This window comes from Rhyacophila brunnea, unplaced genomic scaffold (genome assembly GCF_057557595.1).
Source record: "Rhyacophila brunnea isolate RB1 unplaced genomic scaffold, BYU_Rbru_1.0 scaffold_3, whole genome shotgun sequence".
Taxonomy (NCBI): domain Eukaryota; kingdom Metazoa; phylum Arthropoda; class Insecta; order Trichoptera; family Rhyacophilidae; genus Rhyacophila; species Rhyacophila brunnea.
The window spans coordinates 40,356,913-40,375,419 of NW_028232965.1; the positions used below are offsets into that span (position 1 = coordinate 40,356,913).

Sequence of the window (18,507 nt, forward strand, 5' to 3'; positions counted from 1 at the left end):
GTTAGTTTATAAAATTCAATTAAGCACTGCCTACTTCAAGCCATAGTAGATACCTTATAGTAAAAAAATATTCGTTTATCTATAAAATATCTACAATTATCCCATTAAGCCATACATAATGTTAGATATTTTATAAATAAAATAATATTTTTGTCGATTATGGTTTGGTTAGGCAGGACATGATGGATTTAAAAAAACTAACGAACACCATCTGTAAATTGTATTATTAGCTCAATGAAAACAAATAAGTGTGGCTGACAAAATTTAGAGTGCACTTTTTATGTCGAATCTTAACAGTCTCCACCCTCGCCACTGCCACAATATAGTATTGACAAGTATTAAAATGATTAATAGATAACCGAAAATTTCGATATTCGTACTTGATCAAGGACACCGTCTGAGTGAAATACATATTGTATTGTTATATGTGGTGAATAACAAGTGATTATATAGAATATTATGTTTATACCTGTTCGCTAGTGATCGGTGTAAGGTGGTGCTTTGCAAGTAGTGCTACGACTTCTTTGTCATTTCTCAGGTCGCTACGACAACCGCAAAGTATGACCGGCGACGTCGCACAGTGACTTCTGATCTCTTTGTACCACTGGAAAATAAAAATAAAAAAGATTATCAGTAATGCATTACACTTGTATACGAAGCTTTTATAAAATTTATTTATACAATGTAGGGTAATGATAAAATGGATATAGGTAGTTTTAGAACATTATATTTAAAAATATTGATTATATAGGTATCTAATTACCAGTGGCGTGGGGTTTATACTTGCTATATTATGCAGAGCACGCCCATAAATAATCGATAAAGTACTATGCAGTTATATTATTATAATGGTTATTGATTATTATGATTTAATTATAATTTCTGTAAATTGTTTTTGTATTAAAGTGGGTATATATTATATATCTAATAATACGTGTTTTTCAGCACATGCTTACAACCATAAGTCACAGCACGCTTCTGCTAATTACATCTACGTTATAATTGATCAGGATGTATATTTTAATGAAAATATATTAATAACATTATTTGCACCCACGTTGGCCTAATTAGTAGACTTTCCGTCTTTGTATTAAAACGAAACCGTGGGTAGCAAACCCGCATCATGAAAAAGGTTATTTTTCAATGAGTATTTGAACCAATGTAAAGACTCAATGGGTTGGACGAATATACAAATTATTCCTTGTATAAATCGGTTTCTACTACCTCTACTCTGTGGATGACAATATGCTTCGCTTTTGATCGAACATGGTAATATATTTACCTACATTTATTACATTCCAAAACTAAGTTAATTGATCAATGTGTGTGTGTGTGTGTATATATATATGCGTTATATTAACTTGAGTTAGATCGTTTATGGTGAAGATGAATGCGATTCTGATTCAAAAGGAGATTAAAAAAAACACTACGTTGAAACTGCAATCAATTTAGAAAAGTAAAAACATTGCCTACTAAATTTCGTTCAAAAAATATGCCACCGATACTTGAACGGATAAATCAAGAGAAATACAGAAGTTAGATGCATTTAAAATGTGATACTGGAGGTGGTTGCTGAAATTATTGTGAACGGTTACGCCTCTACACGAAATAACGAGTCAATCAATAGTGAACTACAGATTCAAGATAGATTCAATAATTAATATTCTACACCAGACTCTCCAATCTATTATAATTATAACCCGCAGGAAACGTTGAAACTTGAAAAAACTGTAGTCTTCGGAAATGTCGAAGGTTGGAGAGGACGAGAATGAGCTCTCTGCAAATGGACGGACTTAGTTTAAAATGCCACTGGTTTATACTGGCATATGTCCAGAATGCTGAGAAGCGTGGAGCAAAATAGTGTATAAGGCTCTCTAACCCCCAGATCTTCCAGGTCACAATTAGACAAAGAAGAAGATATTTTTACGTTTGAAAAAAGTATACTTCATAGTACGCCAAACGAAATCACTATTATGCACATTGTAATGAATAACTCCGGATCATCTCATAGTAATAACAATTTACAGGTAGGTACTACGATCGAATGACAGCGCCAAATCGTGTTCACGCTCAATGCAGCATGTAAATTCTATCCATTTTACGACGTCTTTATTAGCTCGTATTCTTGTTTGTCCAGTAAATTTTTTTCTTGTTTATCCAAGATTTCTTTTGGACGATTGAAGATTTTTAACTAACTTCCCGACTAGATAGACATTTGAAACATCATAACACAATGACAATGCATTCTTTTAATACTTTTAGCCATCGTTAAGCAGAATTGAAATCATTTTCAGTTAATTCTGTTTTGTATGGAAAGTTATTTCGGAAGAAATCCGTAAAAAGTAAAACACTATTATCGGTTGCTAAGGGGGTCCTAGCAACTAAATTATTAATATATACGTGCGTTACTATGGAAATCAATATGAAATGTCAAAATGACATTTCAGTAGGTATTCTATATTATTTATTTAGTATTTATATCAAGTACAAAAAAAAGTATTTATTAATACATAGAATTGTCAAGTTTACATGATTCAACAAAATTAAAAACGTGGTTTATAAAAAGTTCTTTTTATCTTGTAATCATTTATAATATTCAATTACTGCAAATACAATATTCCAACATTTCATTTCCATATCCGAATGACCATTTTAGATGTAATATAGTTTTCTTTATTTGCCATAAATAGTTGTACCTAACAGATATTAAACAATATAGCCACGAATTTACATTATCACTAATAATTATAATTAATAAACAATAATGGTTAAAATATCTATTTATACATTAATCGATTAATATCAATGACGCACCGAAATAGATGACAAGGGAGTATTAGTATTAATAATGTCAAATTTAATAAACCTTTAACGCCCTAATTAAAGTAATAGACAATATTAAATGAGACCTTAAAACATTTAAACGACCTTTGACTGTCAAGGTACATTCAACTTATAATCCCAAAAGACACAACCTAACTCAAAAGTGTAAGATTATACTAGTTTATATATCTTTCACTGAATTTACTCCTTACAAATTGAATTAAATTCGATAAAATAATACATCGCCGCTGGAAATGCAATGTGAATAATCTGGAAAGCTCCTCAGCACGCTTTTAGAACCAAACCCGATCGTAAATACGTATTAATTCAATGGATAGAATATTATTGTAACATTTTATGAACGGATTACAATTTTCCCACTTTCAATAAACCTGCATAATGAACAGTTAAGTAATGAGTTTCCTGAGTGTTATATGTACAATAATTTCTACCCTGCATTGAAAATGCACAGCCAGACAATGCATTATTAATGCTCCATAAACATCGTAAATTCTTTTCATTTCGCTATTTCTCTGTTATCCTTGTGTTTGAAAAAAAAAAATTGTTGTTCTCGAGTTTCGTTGGGGGAATTCGATTGCTGGAGAATTAAAAAATACCTCGCCAACAGCATTTATTTTATGGCTGTTAATATAATATTATCTATTACATATAAGTAGCTCAAAAACTGAACATGTGAAGGTACATTAATAATTATCATTGATACCATAGCAATAAAGCATAAACAGTTAATACTATCGACCGAATGTACTTGATGGAATTTGAATTTAAATCCATTAGAACATAAACAGTTAATAATCTACCATTGAATGAAAAAAAACGCAACGATTTATAGGCTCATATTAATGGTAAAAATGTTAAATATTTGGATTTAAAATGGTATAATCCATAGCGTACAGCAAATCTATACTGTGGCTAGTATGTAAAATAGGTATGGAATTTAGATATTTGTGGATAAATCTGTCGGCGACAAAAATCTTAATATTGAAATTTAATGGAAAGTTAATAACGCTAAAAATCGTGAGAATATACAGTATAACATAATTATGACATATGAGATTTCGAAACTAAAGCAGATACGGCCAAAATTAAATAAATTGCGAATCCTAGACTAGTGTCTAGGATTCGCAATTTAGATGTGGACATTCAGATTCAAGAAATCTTGTGGTAGTCGTCCTTTCCGTTGAACTCACAAAATATGTAAAGACTCTACAAGCATAATTGTCTACACCAGTGTACAAATAGAATATATTTGACTTATTTCCTTGCTTACAGATAAAAATGTCAGTGCTTGAAATTGTTGGGATGCTAATAATAATTATTATAATTACTATACCCAACTGGATTAATTATTGTTTTTTCCTTTTTGAAATAGGTAACATCTACTTAATCGATTTTCATATAATATCAGTAGCTGAAAATAAAATCAATTAAAATAATATCTAATGCCGGAGCACACTCTCGCCGAGACGTTTCGTCGAGCCGCTCGGCGAGACTTTCCATGATACTATTTTTGATACAAGAGGGAAGCTTACTACACGCTCGTGCTCGGCCTTCAGCGAGAGTGTACATACGACATGAATGTTGGCTAAACACACTATAAATCCATTGAAAAATAGGCAAGTTTGAGTGTGACGAATCGACCGTAGTGAAAAAATAGTACGTCGTGTGCCAACGTTCTCGGCGTTTATCAGCTCATATTGCATGGTCAACTATTTTGAAGTAAGTATATCTGTATATATATATATATATCTAATTATTTACTAAATATATGGCTAAACAGAAAAAAAACTCCAATAAAAGTTTAATATCATTTATAATAATATATCTCGTCAAATATAAAATTCAATAATTTTGTAATCAGAACAGTTTTAAAAGTAAATAATAAGAGAACAGATTCGTGTTGGTTTTTATGTACCTATGTGTATACATATTATTAGTAATCTGGTATATTTGAGAGTGACTGCCGTATTCTAGGGGTACCAAATTGGAAAGCGTCCACACTGGATAGGGACAGGTGGAGGAAACTGTTGGAGGAGGCCAGGACCCACACCGGGTTGTCGCGCCCCTGATGATGATGGTATATTTGAGAGGTATAGGTATTAAACCAAAAATATACAATGTATATTTACTAAAGTATTGTTTGGTCAAAATTATTGTGCACGACATCAAATCGTTCTTATGCCCCCTCCAGTAAAGTAATATAATATTTTTACTCTGACGGGAGATCAAAATATTTGTGCAACGAGTTTGACAAATTGGTTTTGGCGGCGAAAGGTGTAAAATAAGTGTGCGGCGTGGCTTATCTATATCGGCGTTTGTTTGCATCTAAGGAATAATATAATGGATCAATCAATAAACATGGCAAAGTGATAAATTGAAAATAATTCATTAATAATGCAACAACATCAAAGAAACACTACGTCAACGCGAAGTTATCAAATATGCTCAACAAAAATTATGTTCTATGTAGATATGGAGCTAAAATTTAAGGGTGAAGCTGGAGAATTGTTTGAAATATCAATAATTAAATTAGATAATTATATTTCGCATTGTAAATTCAAATGAAGAAATATTTTTACGCGCGCTCCTACATTTATTTACCAGGTGCACATTAAGATATAAATGAATTGTATTCGTGCATTCATTCACACATAAAATCGAAAATCACAATAAAATGTTACAACACTTATAACAGATCGATGTATATTTTTTATTTACATACTATGCTAGCAATACACAGACTATTTCTATATATGAGTCGCCTAGAGTCATAACTCACATTTTGCAATTTTGTAATTTTTGAGTTAAATATACCAAGTGATTCTAAAGGCATCAGTCTATATAAAGAAAAATAGTTAGGTATCAAGTCACTTTAATTAAATCATGTGAAAATCGTTGACAGTGCGACTGTTGTAACGTGACTTCTGTCACAAAAGCAACTAACCAATTAGAGAGCTCTATTCCTCATGCTATGCTGTGTGCCTGCAGCCTTATGAGTATTATATATATATATTTTTTTAAATATTGTAAATCGACCCACTCGTTATTAAAAAAAACTGTGCTCTGGTGTTTTTTTTTCGATTATCTCAAAACTCAATGGAATATGTGACTTATGTAACTCTAAGCAACTGATAATTTGTTTAAAAAGTTTTTTTTAGTAAATGTATACATATTAAATAATATGTATTAATTCTTTTTAATACTACAATAGACAATGAGGCAAAATTACAATAGTGTAATGAAACAATAGAGCGGTAGTAAAAGTGAAACAATTACAACACCCAGGCTTTGAGATAATCACATAAATATATTATTGTAACCAGGAATCGACACGGAAGCCCCCGGGTGGGTAGCGAGTATCTTGAATAGAATCAATACAATTGGAGATTCTAATCGGTTTTGGAATTAAGTAAAAACTGCGTCGACACACACCAACTGCAGTGTCGTGTGTCTGAGCCCTTACTTGTCTATAGCTACCAATATAATCGCAAATCACCTTAGTGGTGTTACCTGCCGATAAAATTATTAATGGAAAGACATTGTAGTGATTAAAATAAAATGCAACATGCAATTTTTATTATTCCACACAATTTATTGTAACCGTCAAGAATACTTTCGTGCGCTTAACATCAGGTTGACAATGGTTAATTGTGGTTATTATTGTTTTTTTTAATAACACAATTATATTATTAATTTTCTGGAACTAACATTAAAACATTGTAGATATTGAAACAAATTTACATGATTCTCTTAAGACATAGCTGAAAATGAGTTTTAAATACTATTTTAATAAAAAATTTGTAATTAGTAATGTTGCTAACAAGGAAAAATACTCACTTTGGTAGCTGCATTTTGTAGGGATTCTGGGTCGGTGACGGTAAAGCATAATAAAAATACTCTGGCATCTTGATAAGCAAGCGGGCGTACTGTGTCGTAAGCTTGACTCCCTGAAAAGAACAAAGAGAGATGCTGTAAAATAGTTTGCATTTATTAGGCAAATAATAATCACAAGGTATTTAAAATACTTTTTTGAAATTAAAATATGCAAGATACCTAATTAAATAATTAAAAATCAATGGATGTTTCTGATTAAAACTATGGAAACTAACTAATGGTTAGATCCATACAGCTGTTTATTTCTTCATCCACTATTATTTTATTAATATGCAAAATCAATGAAATTTTGTGATGAAATAATGATTGAATGTCAAGGAAAAATTATGTATAATCTATTATTTCTGGTTCAATTATTTTAGAATGAGTCGGACTGTACAGTAAAGAATATTCAATTATTGGTAACGATGAGTAAAATCTTACTTTTAACAAACATAGGATAATTTGACAAACAGTTTAATTTTTATAAATTTCCACGATTTTGGCTGAAGCAATGTTCGAAAAATAACCAACAGGCTCCTTCCAGATCGCACAATAGCGAGTCTCCTGGCTACCTGTCAGAACAGTTAACCTCCAGTTTATAAGCTACTTGCAATGCTTTCGCTTATGAGAGAATATTTTAAATTTAAATGACTTCAATTTTATTGTCCAAAGGCTAGGGAGGATATCCGTTCTTATTACGTATAGCCTACGTTTTCTGTAATTGCGTTTAAGGGCGGACGTGCTCAGCGTGGGTCAAAATGGAGCTTTTTTCTATTTTCAAAGCATGATCCTCGACATACCTTAAACGTTGTAGATAATCTATTTGTATAATTTTGAAGCCTTATTATTCTTTATATTTATTTTAAACATTTGATGACTGCATAAAGTATTTTTATTACATAAAATAGTATTCCGTTAAACCTCTCGCTCTAATGTATTAGAATATAGTCATATTTCAGTACATGCATGTGCAGTGGTGTTAAGATTTTTTACATTTATTAATTTTTAAACGCTTTTATAAAACCATTAGTATAATTTATGACGAGATAATTTTAGTAAAATATTTACGATAAAAAATTATATTGATAATCTCTGTAATCCCAAATTTGACAAGAATTAGGCATTTTATTATTCAAAAATGGGCAAGATTAACACGTTTGAAGATAATTCTAAAGATATCATTATAAGCGATGTCTTTGACCATTCAAGTGTGATAAACATCCTACGAATAATGATTGCTTTATTATAATTATTGACCTAAGAATAAGGTAGTGATTTTTTGAAATACGCCATTTCTTTTGGCATTCCCCAGTGGTTAAGCTACAACATACGGCCGTAGCCATAAATTGACAAACTATAATTGAAGTAGGGAGTAAAATGATGTTAACGCGCATGTTTGAACATGTACCGTTTAAAAAAAGGTTCGGTTAGGTTAGGTTCTAAAACATTAGAGCGAGAGGTTTAAAAGAGACGTGTGTGTGAAGAATGACGTGTTATGATTCACTACTTAGCCCCCTTGCTATGAGATCACAAATCCATAGCCTTTTCTTCTTCTTATTGTGCCATCCCCTAGCGGAGATCGGCCACCATCAAGGCGATCTTAGATGTGTCGTCTGCTACCCGGAACAGTTCAGTGGAGCTGCACTCGTACCAATCACAGAGGTTCTTAAGCCACTAAATATGGCGCCGTCCTCTGCTACGCTTACCATTGGTATTTCCTTGAATGACAAGTTGGGGAATGCTGTACTTTTGTACTCTCATAATGCGGCCGAGGTACTGTAGTTTCCTGGATTTGATACTACGTAGAACTTCCCGGTCCTTCCCCATTCGATTGAGAACTTCAACATTTGTCACCCCGTCAGTCCAAGGAATTTTGAGGATGCGTCTATACAGCCACATCTCGATAGCTTCACGTCGCTGTGACATCTCTTGGTTTAGCGTCCATACTTTCATACCATAGAAAAGAATTGAGAGAAACCCACTGAGAGACTCTCCACTGATTTCGTTTTCGATCTTTATATTTGCTGTTTGTTTCCGATATAAGTTAGCTATCAGTTGAATATCTCTTGTATATGCTTTTCTCCCATAGCCTTTTACCGTCCATTAAAAGTCATACAATTACATTATATAGTATTTTACATAATATATTTTTTTAAACCAATGAACAGAAGATAAACAATATATTTTGGATACAAATTAAGAAAGAAAATTCGTGTTTATACATTGTGTATGTTATATAATTCAGCCGGAGAGACAATTTTACTTATACTTTTCATACGCGAGCAAGTAAAATAATTTTACTGCACCTAAATAAATGTAATCATTTACTCAGAATCGTAGATAGTAACTGAGTTCAAACGAAAACAAAAGTAAGTACGCTAGCTCGTAGGTAATACTTTAATGTTTCAAAGCGCCGGTTCTCTCAACTAAAGCTAGTCGTCGCTCGAATCTCTATGGGAAATGTATCCCGAAAATGCCAAACACCAAGTGAAGGTAATCCTTCGTTAGAAACACTTTTCAAACTGAATCAAATAAAGCTTTGCGAATTTTCTTTTAAGACCTGTTTCTTCCAACAATAGATGCGCTTATTTGAAAAATACTGAGGATTATTAACGATCAAAAATTATTTAATTATTTAAACTCTCAAAAAGATAGATACAGAAAGTCGCCTAATTCAATTACTTTATAAACAGAATTACAAAATATTTTAAATAACTTTTAACAACAATATTTCAACAGAAATACTGTGGAAAATAAATATATGATATGTATTTATTTTTAATAAAATGAAATAAGTCTAAATATATTAATATTTATACTGGCTGTTTACTCTGTTATAATTATTTTCAAATAAAATTATTCATACTTAAGAGTAGGATTATCAAATTAGGGTACCTACTATAGATTTTTTAAACGTCATAGCGATTTTCTTCTGATTCCTACCAAAATTGATATTTGTGTTCAGTATTGTTTGGCAAATCATGATGGAAAGACACACAGTTGTACAGCGTATACAAATTGTTAAAATGTATTGTAACAATAATGTGTCTATTTAAGCTACCTAAATTTCGGGCATTACGTGATATGGTCAAAATAATCGACTTACGTAGTTTATTATTCGTAATTTAATTGGAAAATTCGAATCAAATGATAATGTTTGTGATGTTAAGGGGGATCCTATATGGCAACAGAGAACCTAGCGAAAAAATACGAAGCTTGCAATTTGAGAATTCTTTTTGATAATTTAAACTGTATTAATTAATAAATATATATTTTAAAAAACATCGATTTTTATAAAAAATATAAACGTGTATAACTTGAAATCCTTTTTATTTATATGAAATCTTATTTAGGTATGTTCCCAATATTTTAGCTCGACTTAAAATTTAAAATTAAATATAACCATAAAAATAATGTAATAATAATGTAACATATGTACCAAATATGTGACAATTTTAAATTTTTTTACAATTGTAAGTTTATCTTTGACTTAAAAAAAATCTTTTTAATGTTTTCAGATACATATTTATTAATTTATTTTTATTAATTATCAACAAAAAAAATCTCAAATTGCAAGCTTCGTATTTTTCCGCTAGGTTCTTTGTTGGCATATAGAACCTCCCTTAAGGGTCCAGCCCGTAAAAAAAATAAACGTACTGCTGATGCTATCGATGTTGTGAATCAAAGTGTAGGTGAAAATCCAGAACAATCAGTATACGCAGTTCTCGAGAACTTAGACTTTCTTATGACACTTCATGGAATTAAGATTCTTCATACAGATTTGCATATGAAAGCATATAAAATACAGTTAACACAAGAACTTAACCCGAATGACCATTTAGTGCATTTAAATTATGTTTAATGGGCTTTAGAGCAACTTTAAATAGGCTCATTATTTAATATTTAGCAATGATGCTCATTTTTTATTAAACGGCTTCATATGTATCGCGCACACCCCATATTATGCTATTCTAGAAACACATTTACATCCACAAAAATTAACATTGTGGTGTGCTTTATGATCTGGACCCTGGAGGTGTAATTGGACCTATTTTATGAAAACAAAAATGGCTGCACAGTTACTGTCAATAATGGAGAACGCTACAGAACCATGATTACTGTTTTTTTTTCTGACATGAATTAGATGATTTTGATCTGGACAATATGCGGTTCCAATAAGTTGGTACAGCATACTATACTGCTCGTGATACAAACAACTTATTGAGAGTAAAATCTAAAATATATATCTCTTATTGATAATCCTATAGAACCAATGACATTATTAATGGACGACGCACTCAGTACAGTAGCTAGCAAGTAGATTCGCGCATTCGCATGTATAGGTAGACGTCACGCAATTTCCATTATGCGATATCACGCATCGGGAATTTATAGCAATATGACCTTTATTGTAATGGCGTTAGAGCAGTGTTTCTATTGTCAATGTTCATTTGAGCGAACCCGTTCAAACCGAACAATTCGGCAGACCCAACAAAAAGCATCACATTTATTGTAATGGCGTTAGAACAGATTATGCCATTAGGCAGACCCGACAATAAAGTGAGTGTCATTTTCTTTTCCAGATGATTCGTCCATATTAATGTCATTGTATAGAACCAATCAAGTACTTTGGCGTGTTTCTCTTCGACTTCGAATTGTACTAGTCAATGTTCACCCATATTGTATATTGTGATTTAAGTAAAAATTAAATTACATTTGATTTCCCTTCTCGTTATTGTAAAATGATATAAAACGGTATCTGTAAAAAAGATGGAGATAATCGGAATATTGAATTTTAGTTATGAAGCCTACTTGTCTGGTAGATAGGTATGTTTATATAATTTTATTGTTATTATTATATCATTATGTGATTATAAGAATGAAAATTGTAAAACGAGCTTTAATGTTGCCAACTTTAATATAAAAAAGAAGATAAAATATTCACGTCATTAATTGGTATAGGTACTTAACGAATTCGAAACAAATGAAAATCTTTTCTAAATACTTCACTTAGTCGACGGCTTAACTTTTGTTGCAGTTGCGTTAAATCAAAACCAAGCATAGGTAGGTACTTAATAGTAAGTTCTCTTTCATCTGTCGGACGTAGACGAGAAAAAGATTATTAAAAAAAAACTCAAAGCTTTTCTCACCTGACGTGTCCCAAGCAGAAAAGGTAACTTTGTAGTCGGACACATTAAATGTCGCGCTGTATTTCTCGAAACCCGTTGGGGTGTAAGCCTGAAACAAATTAAAAAGAAAACAAGTCATTATAGTTGTATTTTCTATTGATATCGGATTAGAGACACAAACACCCAATACAATAAAAGCATACTACTTGAAATACAATAACTAAAATTATGTGTATAAATATGTATAAGTACATGAATGGGCAACACAAACATGTACCCTCCAAACCAACATGCCCCGCCCGCCACACTCCGTCTTAATCGAGCGTATAACGAAGCCCTACGTTTGGTGTGAAGCATCAGCAGTTGTTTACGCCTGGGAATGTCTCAGTAGCAGATACTGAGATCACCAGGCTCTCAAGTGAGGTTGGACTGAGTTTACTGAAAGACGTATTTTAATTAAACGTGCCATGGGAGAGAAATGCACGAAATACATGTATTTAATGATATATAAGATAATAAGATACAAAAAAAAACTAAAACAATATAGATAAACAAAACTATGTGAAGAGATCTTCACGTCCGCAGTAAGACGCTGCAATTTTTTTAAATTGCAATATAATCAGTCTCTGTGGCGACCAAGTCGAACGGCCCGATGGGCCCAACAGCTGATTGGACCGACTTAAGCATCTATTCCCTCTTGGAGCACATTCTAGGATATTCCCAGATGTAGTTATTCCCCACATGGACATGTTGGCCGTAGGCTCGTAGCTTGGCAGCGGATCCACCATGACCTATCAAAAATTGACTGGGGTAGTGGTCAGTAGTCAATTTGGTTATCTCCAATCGTCATTGTATATTCGGAAAGAACAAAAACATAAATGGGCAGAGGTATTTGGGCTCCCAATAGATTTTTGTTGTTTTAAAATTTTAAATATTTTTTATCTTCTTCAGTGAAACGGCAAATAGTTTTCAACTATAGGTGCGACGAGATTTTGGACTCGCTGGCATTCGGAGAGCGAACGTCGAGCTGTGAATACGTCAATATGTTTCGTGATGGCGACGGGGGTATTAAATCGTGTATAGATGAGTAAAAAACGTTACCCATTTACTTGAAAAAGAAAACATGTCAATGAATATATTATTATTGTTACGAATAGAACAATAAACAGAATATTAAATGGACGCATGTTGGATTTATATGACAAATTATATTTCGTTCGGCACGCGTCATTTGAACAATCCGCGCATCGCCTAGCCACGATCTTTTTAGACCATGCCTCAACTGAGGTATAGCCTTAAACAAACTTTGCAATTTTCACAAATAAACCCATTACATAATTTTGATAACACAATTATTTTGTCATATATCATAAAACTTAAAAATCGCTAGGTATATTCTTTTATAATCCGACATACTTCTATTGAAAAAGCTATATGAATGTCCTGGGGTAGTAAAGCTTCTTTGCCACGTCAAATTGTGTAAGTTTTTTTGTGGATTTACTTTTAAATGATTATTAAAAGAAAATTAAATATTATTTGCCGAATGACTGTTTTTTCTTTAATATTTTGAGATCCCTCGTCAGCGTGGGACCCTACTCCTGAGTGCATACAGAGTACATGTAAATGCGCAAAAAAATCAAATAGTTCATAAATGCTCTGTAGTCAACAGCGATGTTTTAAGTAGTAACAGTAAAATTCAGCAAAAATACGTCGGGGCAAAAAACTTAGGACCGGGATAAATTTAAGAAGCCATAGGATTTCTTTATTCAGCAATGAATAGAAATCAGCTGATTATAGTGTCAACATACGCACATGTACTGAATGTATGCATTTTTAACAATGGCGGTTTAAAGTATGTGGAGCACGGCCCCCACAAGGGGAGAGCTGACAGGGCTCTAGCCTGAGGGCCCGGGCTCAGGAGGGGCCCGGCGAGGCGAGACGACCAGATAAATGAGATAAACACACATCAAAACTTTGCTTGAATAGTAAAAAAATTCGCTTGTGGCGCTATTTTCCTTCAAAAATATTATTATTTAAAGTTATGTGGTTGTACGATACAATTTTTAATTGTGTATCAATACTCGACATCTCCATAATTTAAATGGATGTATTAAAATATACAATAAAACACTAAACATACACATTACACATTAGTTTTACCGCGTACACCATTTGAAAAACGCTACTGTAGAGCGTCACACTGCCTTGATCCTTAGCGGTAGGTAGGGGGGGCGCCAAAGATCCTAGCCTGGGGGCCCGCTTCACGATGTGGGGCCCATGGTGTGGAGGCAAAGGCGCTGATTGATATTTACCTTACCCGTGTGATACGTCGCAACGTAATATTAAAATACAGTAATAAAGTTGTACTTCAATATTTTTTTACACTCGCGTTTTATCGTGCGTTGTGAAAATACTCACAGGGTTAATTTATAATATTTTCTGACAAAACAAGCGACTATAAGAGAAACTGTCGCTAATATTGAATCCATTCATTTTTGTTTTAAATTATGTATGTCACCATGATCATCATCATCAGTAGGGGTCGATCCAGTACTGGACGAAGGCCACCCTAGCGCCTTCCACCCTTCTCGGTCCCTAGTTCTTCGATGCCACGTACATCCACCGAACTTTATGAGTTAGTCTATTCAGCGGGTTTTAGGGCGCCGGTGTGCGTTCAGTGCCCCTTGGGTACCACTGTAAGTCGGAATCTATCGGAGTGACATATCTCTATAGTGTTGACCTGTGTGTCCCTGATAACTATCTTAGAAATAGAGACCATCAGTTGTTTATTCTCCCAAGGTGCAGAACCAACCTGCCACTAGTAATGCCAATTGGGAGGGCGATAACTATGTTCAACGAAATTGCTTCGGGTGTTGATATATTCCACCTACGTGAGAATGAGTTCAGATGGACGTTGTTTTATAAATTCTTAAAATAGGGTCTGCTTAACTCATCCGGTGTACTTCCTTGTACCTATCTAATTTATCTACTCATCTATCTCTTTTTTTATGTAATACTGTTATATTTATATATCTTTGTTTCTAAATGTCATGTTGTGAACGTCTTAAACTTATAATTTGTAATGTCCACAATATGTTAAAAAAAAAAAAAAAAAAAAATGAAATCAATTATGTACATACCTTAATATATTTCATTTCAAAAATGTACTCGTCTTTTATGTTAACAAGCACTCTATTACTAATTTCTTGATTCAACGACTCGTAGTCACCAATTGTATAGATGTAATCTCCTAACGATCCTTCGCCATTTTCTCTAAACTCCACGCCACTGAACATCATTAAGAGAGGAAAGTCAGTTGAGTCCGTAATTTTAACACTCTAGGGAATAAGAAGACTTTCTAGTCACCTGCATCGCTCTGTATTTCCTACAACAAGGAACAACAGCTCTACCTGACTAAGTATGTGTTGCCGAACTATAATCCAGTTAGGTAGTCTGTTAGCGCTAGCATTTAATTAATTATTACTGAAACACTACAACAAGGTAACATACTATTTTATAACGTTAGAATAAATGAATATTTTTCTTTGTAAGGTATTTATTTAGTATTGTATGTATTTATTAATACTCATAATCATCAATCAGAGATTTGATGTTAATTTTATATTAATTTTTATCGCAGTTTCTCAAGTCTCAAAGTCTCAAGTTTCTAATAAAAAATATCTGACTTGACTTTAATTAATATCTGACAATAATATAAAACAAACAAGTACTTATTATATAAGTATTATATCTTCTTTTTTTCATGCCATCCCCTATCGGAGATCCGCTACAATCAGCGTGATTCCTTATATTCCTTACTATAGCCTATACCCGGAAGAGTTCAGTGAAGCTGCACTCGTATCAACCAAGAAGTTCTTAAGTCAGATAATGCTGTGTCTTACAGTGTTACATTTACCGTTGAACTTTCCTTGAAGAATGAGCTGGGGAATGCTGAAATTTTGTTCTTTTATAATATGGTCGTGACTACTACAGAGAACTTCTCTCTCTTTTCTTTTTCATATGAGGACATTGAGGACGTTGTCGGTTGAAGGATTTTTTAGGATTCATCTATACAGCCAAATCTCGAAAGCCTGGAATTTTCGTGATATCTCTTGGTCTAGCGTCCACACGTCCATGCCATAGAAATAGATTGGGAGAATATAGCAGGGAACAGCGATATATGATAATATAACACGAATTAAAAATGTACAAGTGGACGTTGACTTATTTGTATAATTCTTAATGTAATTCGATACCAAATTCACCCTGCAGTCGTGTAAATAATCTGGAAATTGCTTTTATAAAAGTACCTCATATAAACATAATGCTTTGTGGCATATACATGTGAATATTGGTCTTATCGAATGCATAAAGACCAGAAAATAAAAACAATGCATAAAGAGGCAGAAAATGATGAATGGATAACCGTTAGATAGATGCAATTGTATCCAATAGGCACTGAACGACCACAGGAACGTCATTATATCCACTGGATTAACGAACTTATAAAATTCGGCAGCGAAAAATTAGGGACCGATAAGAATGGCATAAGCTATGTGGATACCTTTGTCTAGCAGTGGGTCAAGCCCGGCATTATTAAAATGTATTTATTTTATAAAAATCTACCAACAGGAATAAACAGAGAAAGTATAAAATATTGATGAATATAAGATATAAAATAAATGGTGATTCCAATTACATACAATCGCAAAATACATTAGAAAACTATTACTTACAGCTAGGGGAAAAATAAAAAAACTATTACAAAACATGTTGGTACCCACACGTAAACAGGTCACGAGAAAAGATGAAAAACATAATTAACAATGCACACAGTTATCCAGTTGTTATGAATGGCAAGAATAAGCTTTGCAGCAACTTATTTCGAAAGAAGCATGAAAGAAGAAGGCTTTATATGTGTAGATGAGTAGTAGTGAAAATATGTGAAACCAAGTATTATTAAGTTTATTTTTTACGGTAATTTTATAAATCTAGGTGACTCTTAATAATTAAAAAAAAAACACTGTTAATACCTACCCTCATGAATAGACATGATAATATTATAAAAACAAACACTTTGATATCTAATTAAGTATTTACATTTTTATTATAGTAGAGTGCAAAAACTAAAAATACAACTTATATATAAATGTTTTAGTATTTTTTTACAATATAATAATTATTATTAAGTTATTTAACAATCATAAATTATGTGAATGATGAATATCAAATTACTCCTGCCATAATGTAAATAATCTTGAAACTAATTATATAAAAGTGTTGCATTCAATATATGATAATATTATTCCAACGTGATATATTTTCTTCGATTTGTATAATTTAAGTAAACTTTCCACATATTTCACTCGTTTTAACCTATATACCGACTGTCATACTATAAATATAAATCTCTGAAGAAGTAACATGGACTTCAATTCAAGTAAGTATTTCTTTCTGATATATTGAATAACTTGTTTAACCTTCAGAGCGAAGCTTTAAGCATAAGCCCTTTTAAGAAACCATTTGAAAGTTTCCATCAACTTTAATTGAATTTGTTGCAGCTTAGATAAGATTCTAAACTTTAGATTTTTATTCACGGAGAATCAAAACAACTTTGGCATCGTAAAAATGAAATTAAAGTGTTTTAAAATATTATTGCATTCAGTGCCATTAGATTCGACTTTTAATTAGCTATTTAAAATTATTCGACTGCAAACTTAATAAGCTTTTCTTTTTAATGTATCTGCCATAAATATAAGTAACGATTTATATCAGTCACACTTACAAAAATAAATAAAAATATTTTAACAGTCTAAAATATTTCTACTGTAATGTATAAACTGTAGTAACATGCGTTGAATATTTATATTATGTAGGGATTATGTTAAATATTATACATAATTATGTTACAACTATTTGCTACATTATTATTATCTACTTTCTTGGTCGTGCACTCATGGCTGAGGATCGTGACCACATTTAAATTTCGCCATCCTTTGAGCGACCAAGACTTTCCATCCTTCTCGATCTTCCGCTTCTCTCAGTCCGCGCCTGACAATATGTCAAAAAAACTGCAGAATTCTTCTCAGACATATCGTCGAGAGCCGTTCCTTTATCTTCAGTCTCTGGATGATTGACTGGTTCGTCCTGTGCTCCGTCCAAGAAATGCGAAGCATTCGGCGTCAACACTACATCTCAAAGGCATCAATTGCCTTCCGTTCTCTTGCCTTCAGGGTCCACGACTCGACTCCGTATAGGAATACCGAGAACACTAATGTTTGCACGAGCATCATTTTTGTGGCAATCGAAATTCCCCGATCCTTCCATATGGTGATAAGGCGTGTCATCGCATTTTTTGCAGTCTACGCATCTACCAATTAAATTTAGGTGAGCAATCGATATATTAGTATCAAAGGTTTGTGATGTTTTGGTGTGGTAGATTTAATATATTTTAATAATATTTACGTAATTTAGAACATTTAAAAATGGTGACGTTAAGTTAAATTGACCATAAAACATAACTACATAATATTATTACATAGTGACTCATCGATTATTACGAGTGATGCTACAGCATCTGTGGACCGCACTCCACTGGTAAAGTTATGCACCTATATATATATATATATATATATACATATATATAGGTGCATAATTC

The 18,507-nt window shown here is 32.5% G+C and overlaps 1 protein-coding gene across 1 annotated transcript in view; it reads right to left on the minus strand.

Moving 5' to 3' along the window:
- LOC147068362 (rho-related GTP-binding protein RhoE-like) overlaps nucleotides 1-18,507 on the minus strand; it is a 207,726-nt gene that overhangs the window by 11,093 nt on the left and 178,126 nt on the right. The window contains exons 2-4 of the mRNA XM_085952717.1: nucleotides 11,871-11,958; nucleotides 6,682-6,791; nucleotides 470-604 (exon numbers count right to left, since the gene is read on the minus strand). Of these exons, the coding sequence (XP_085808843.1) occupies nucleotides 470-604; nucleotides 6,682-6,791; nucleotides 11,871-11,958 (333 nt within the window). The remainder of the gene's footprint in view (nucleotides 1-469; nucleotides 605-6,681; nucleotides 6,792-11,870; nucleotides 11,959-18,507) is intronic.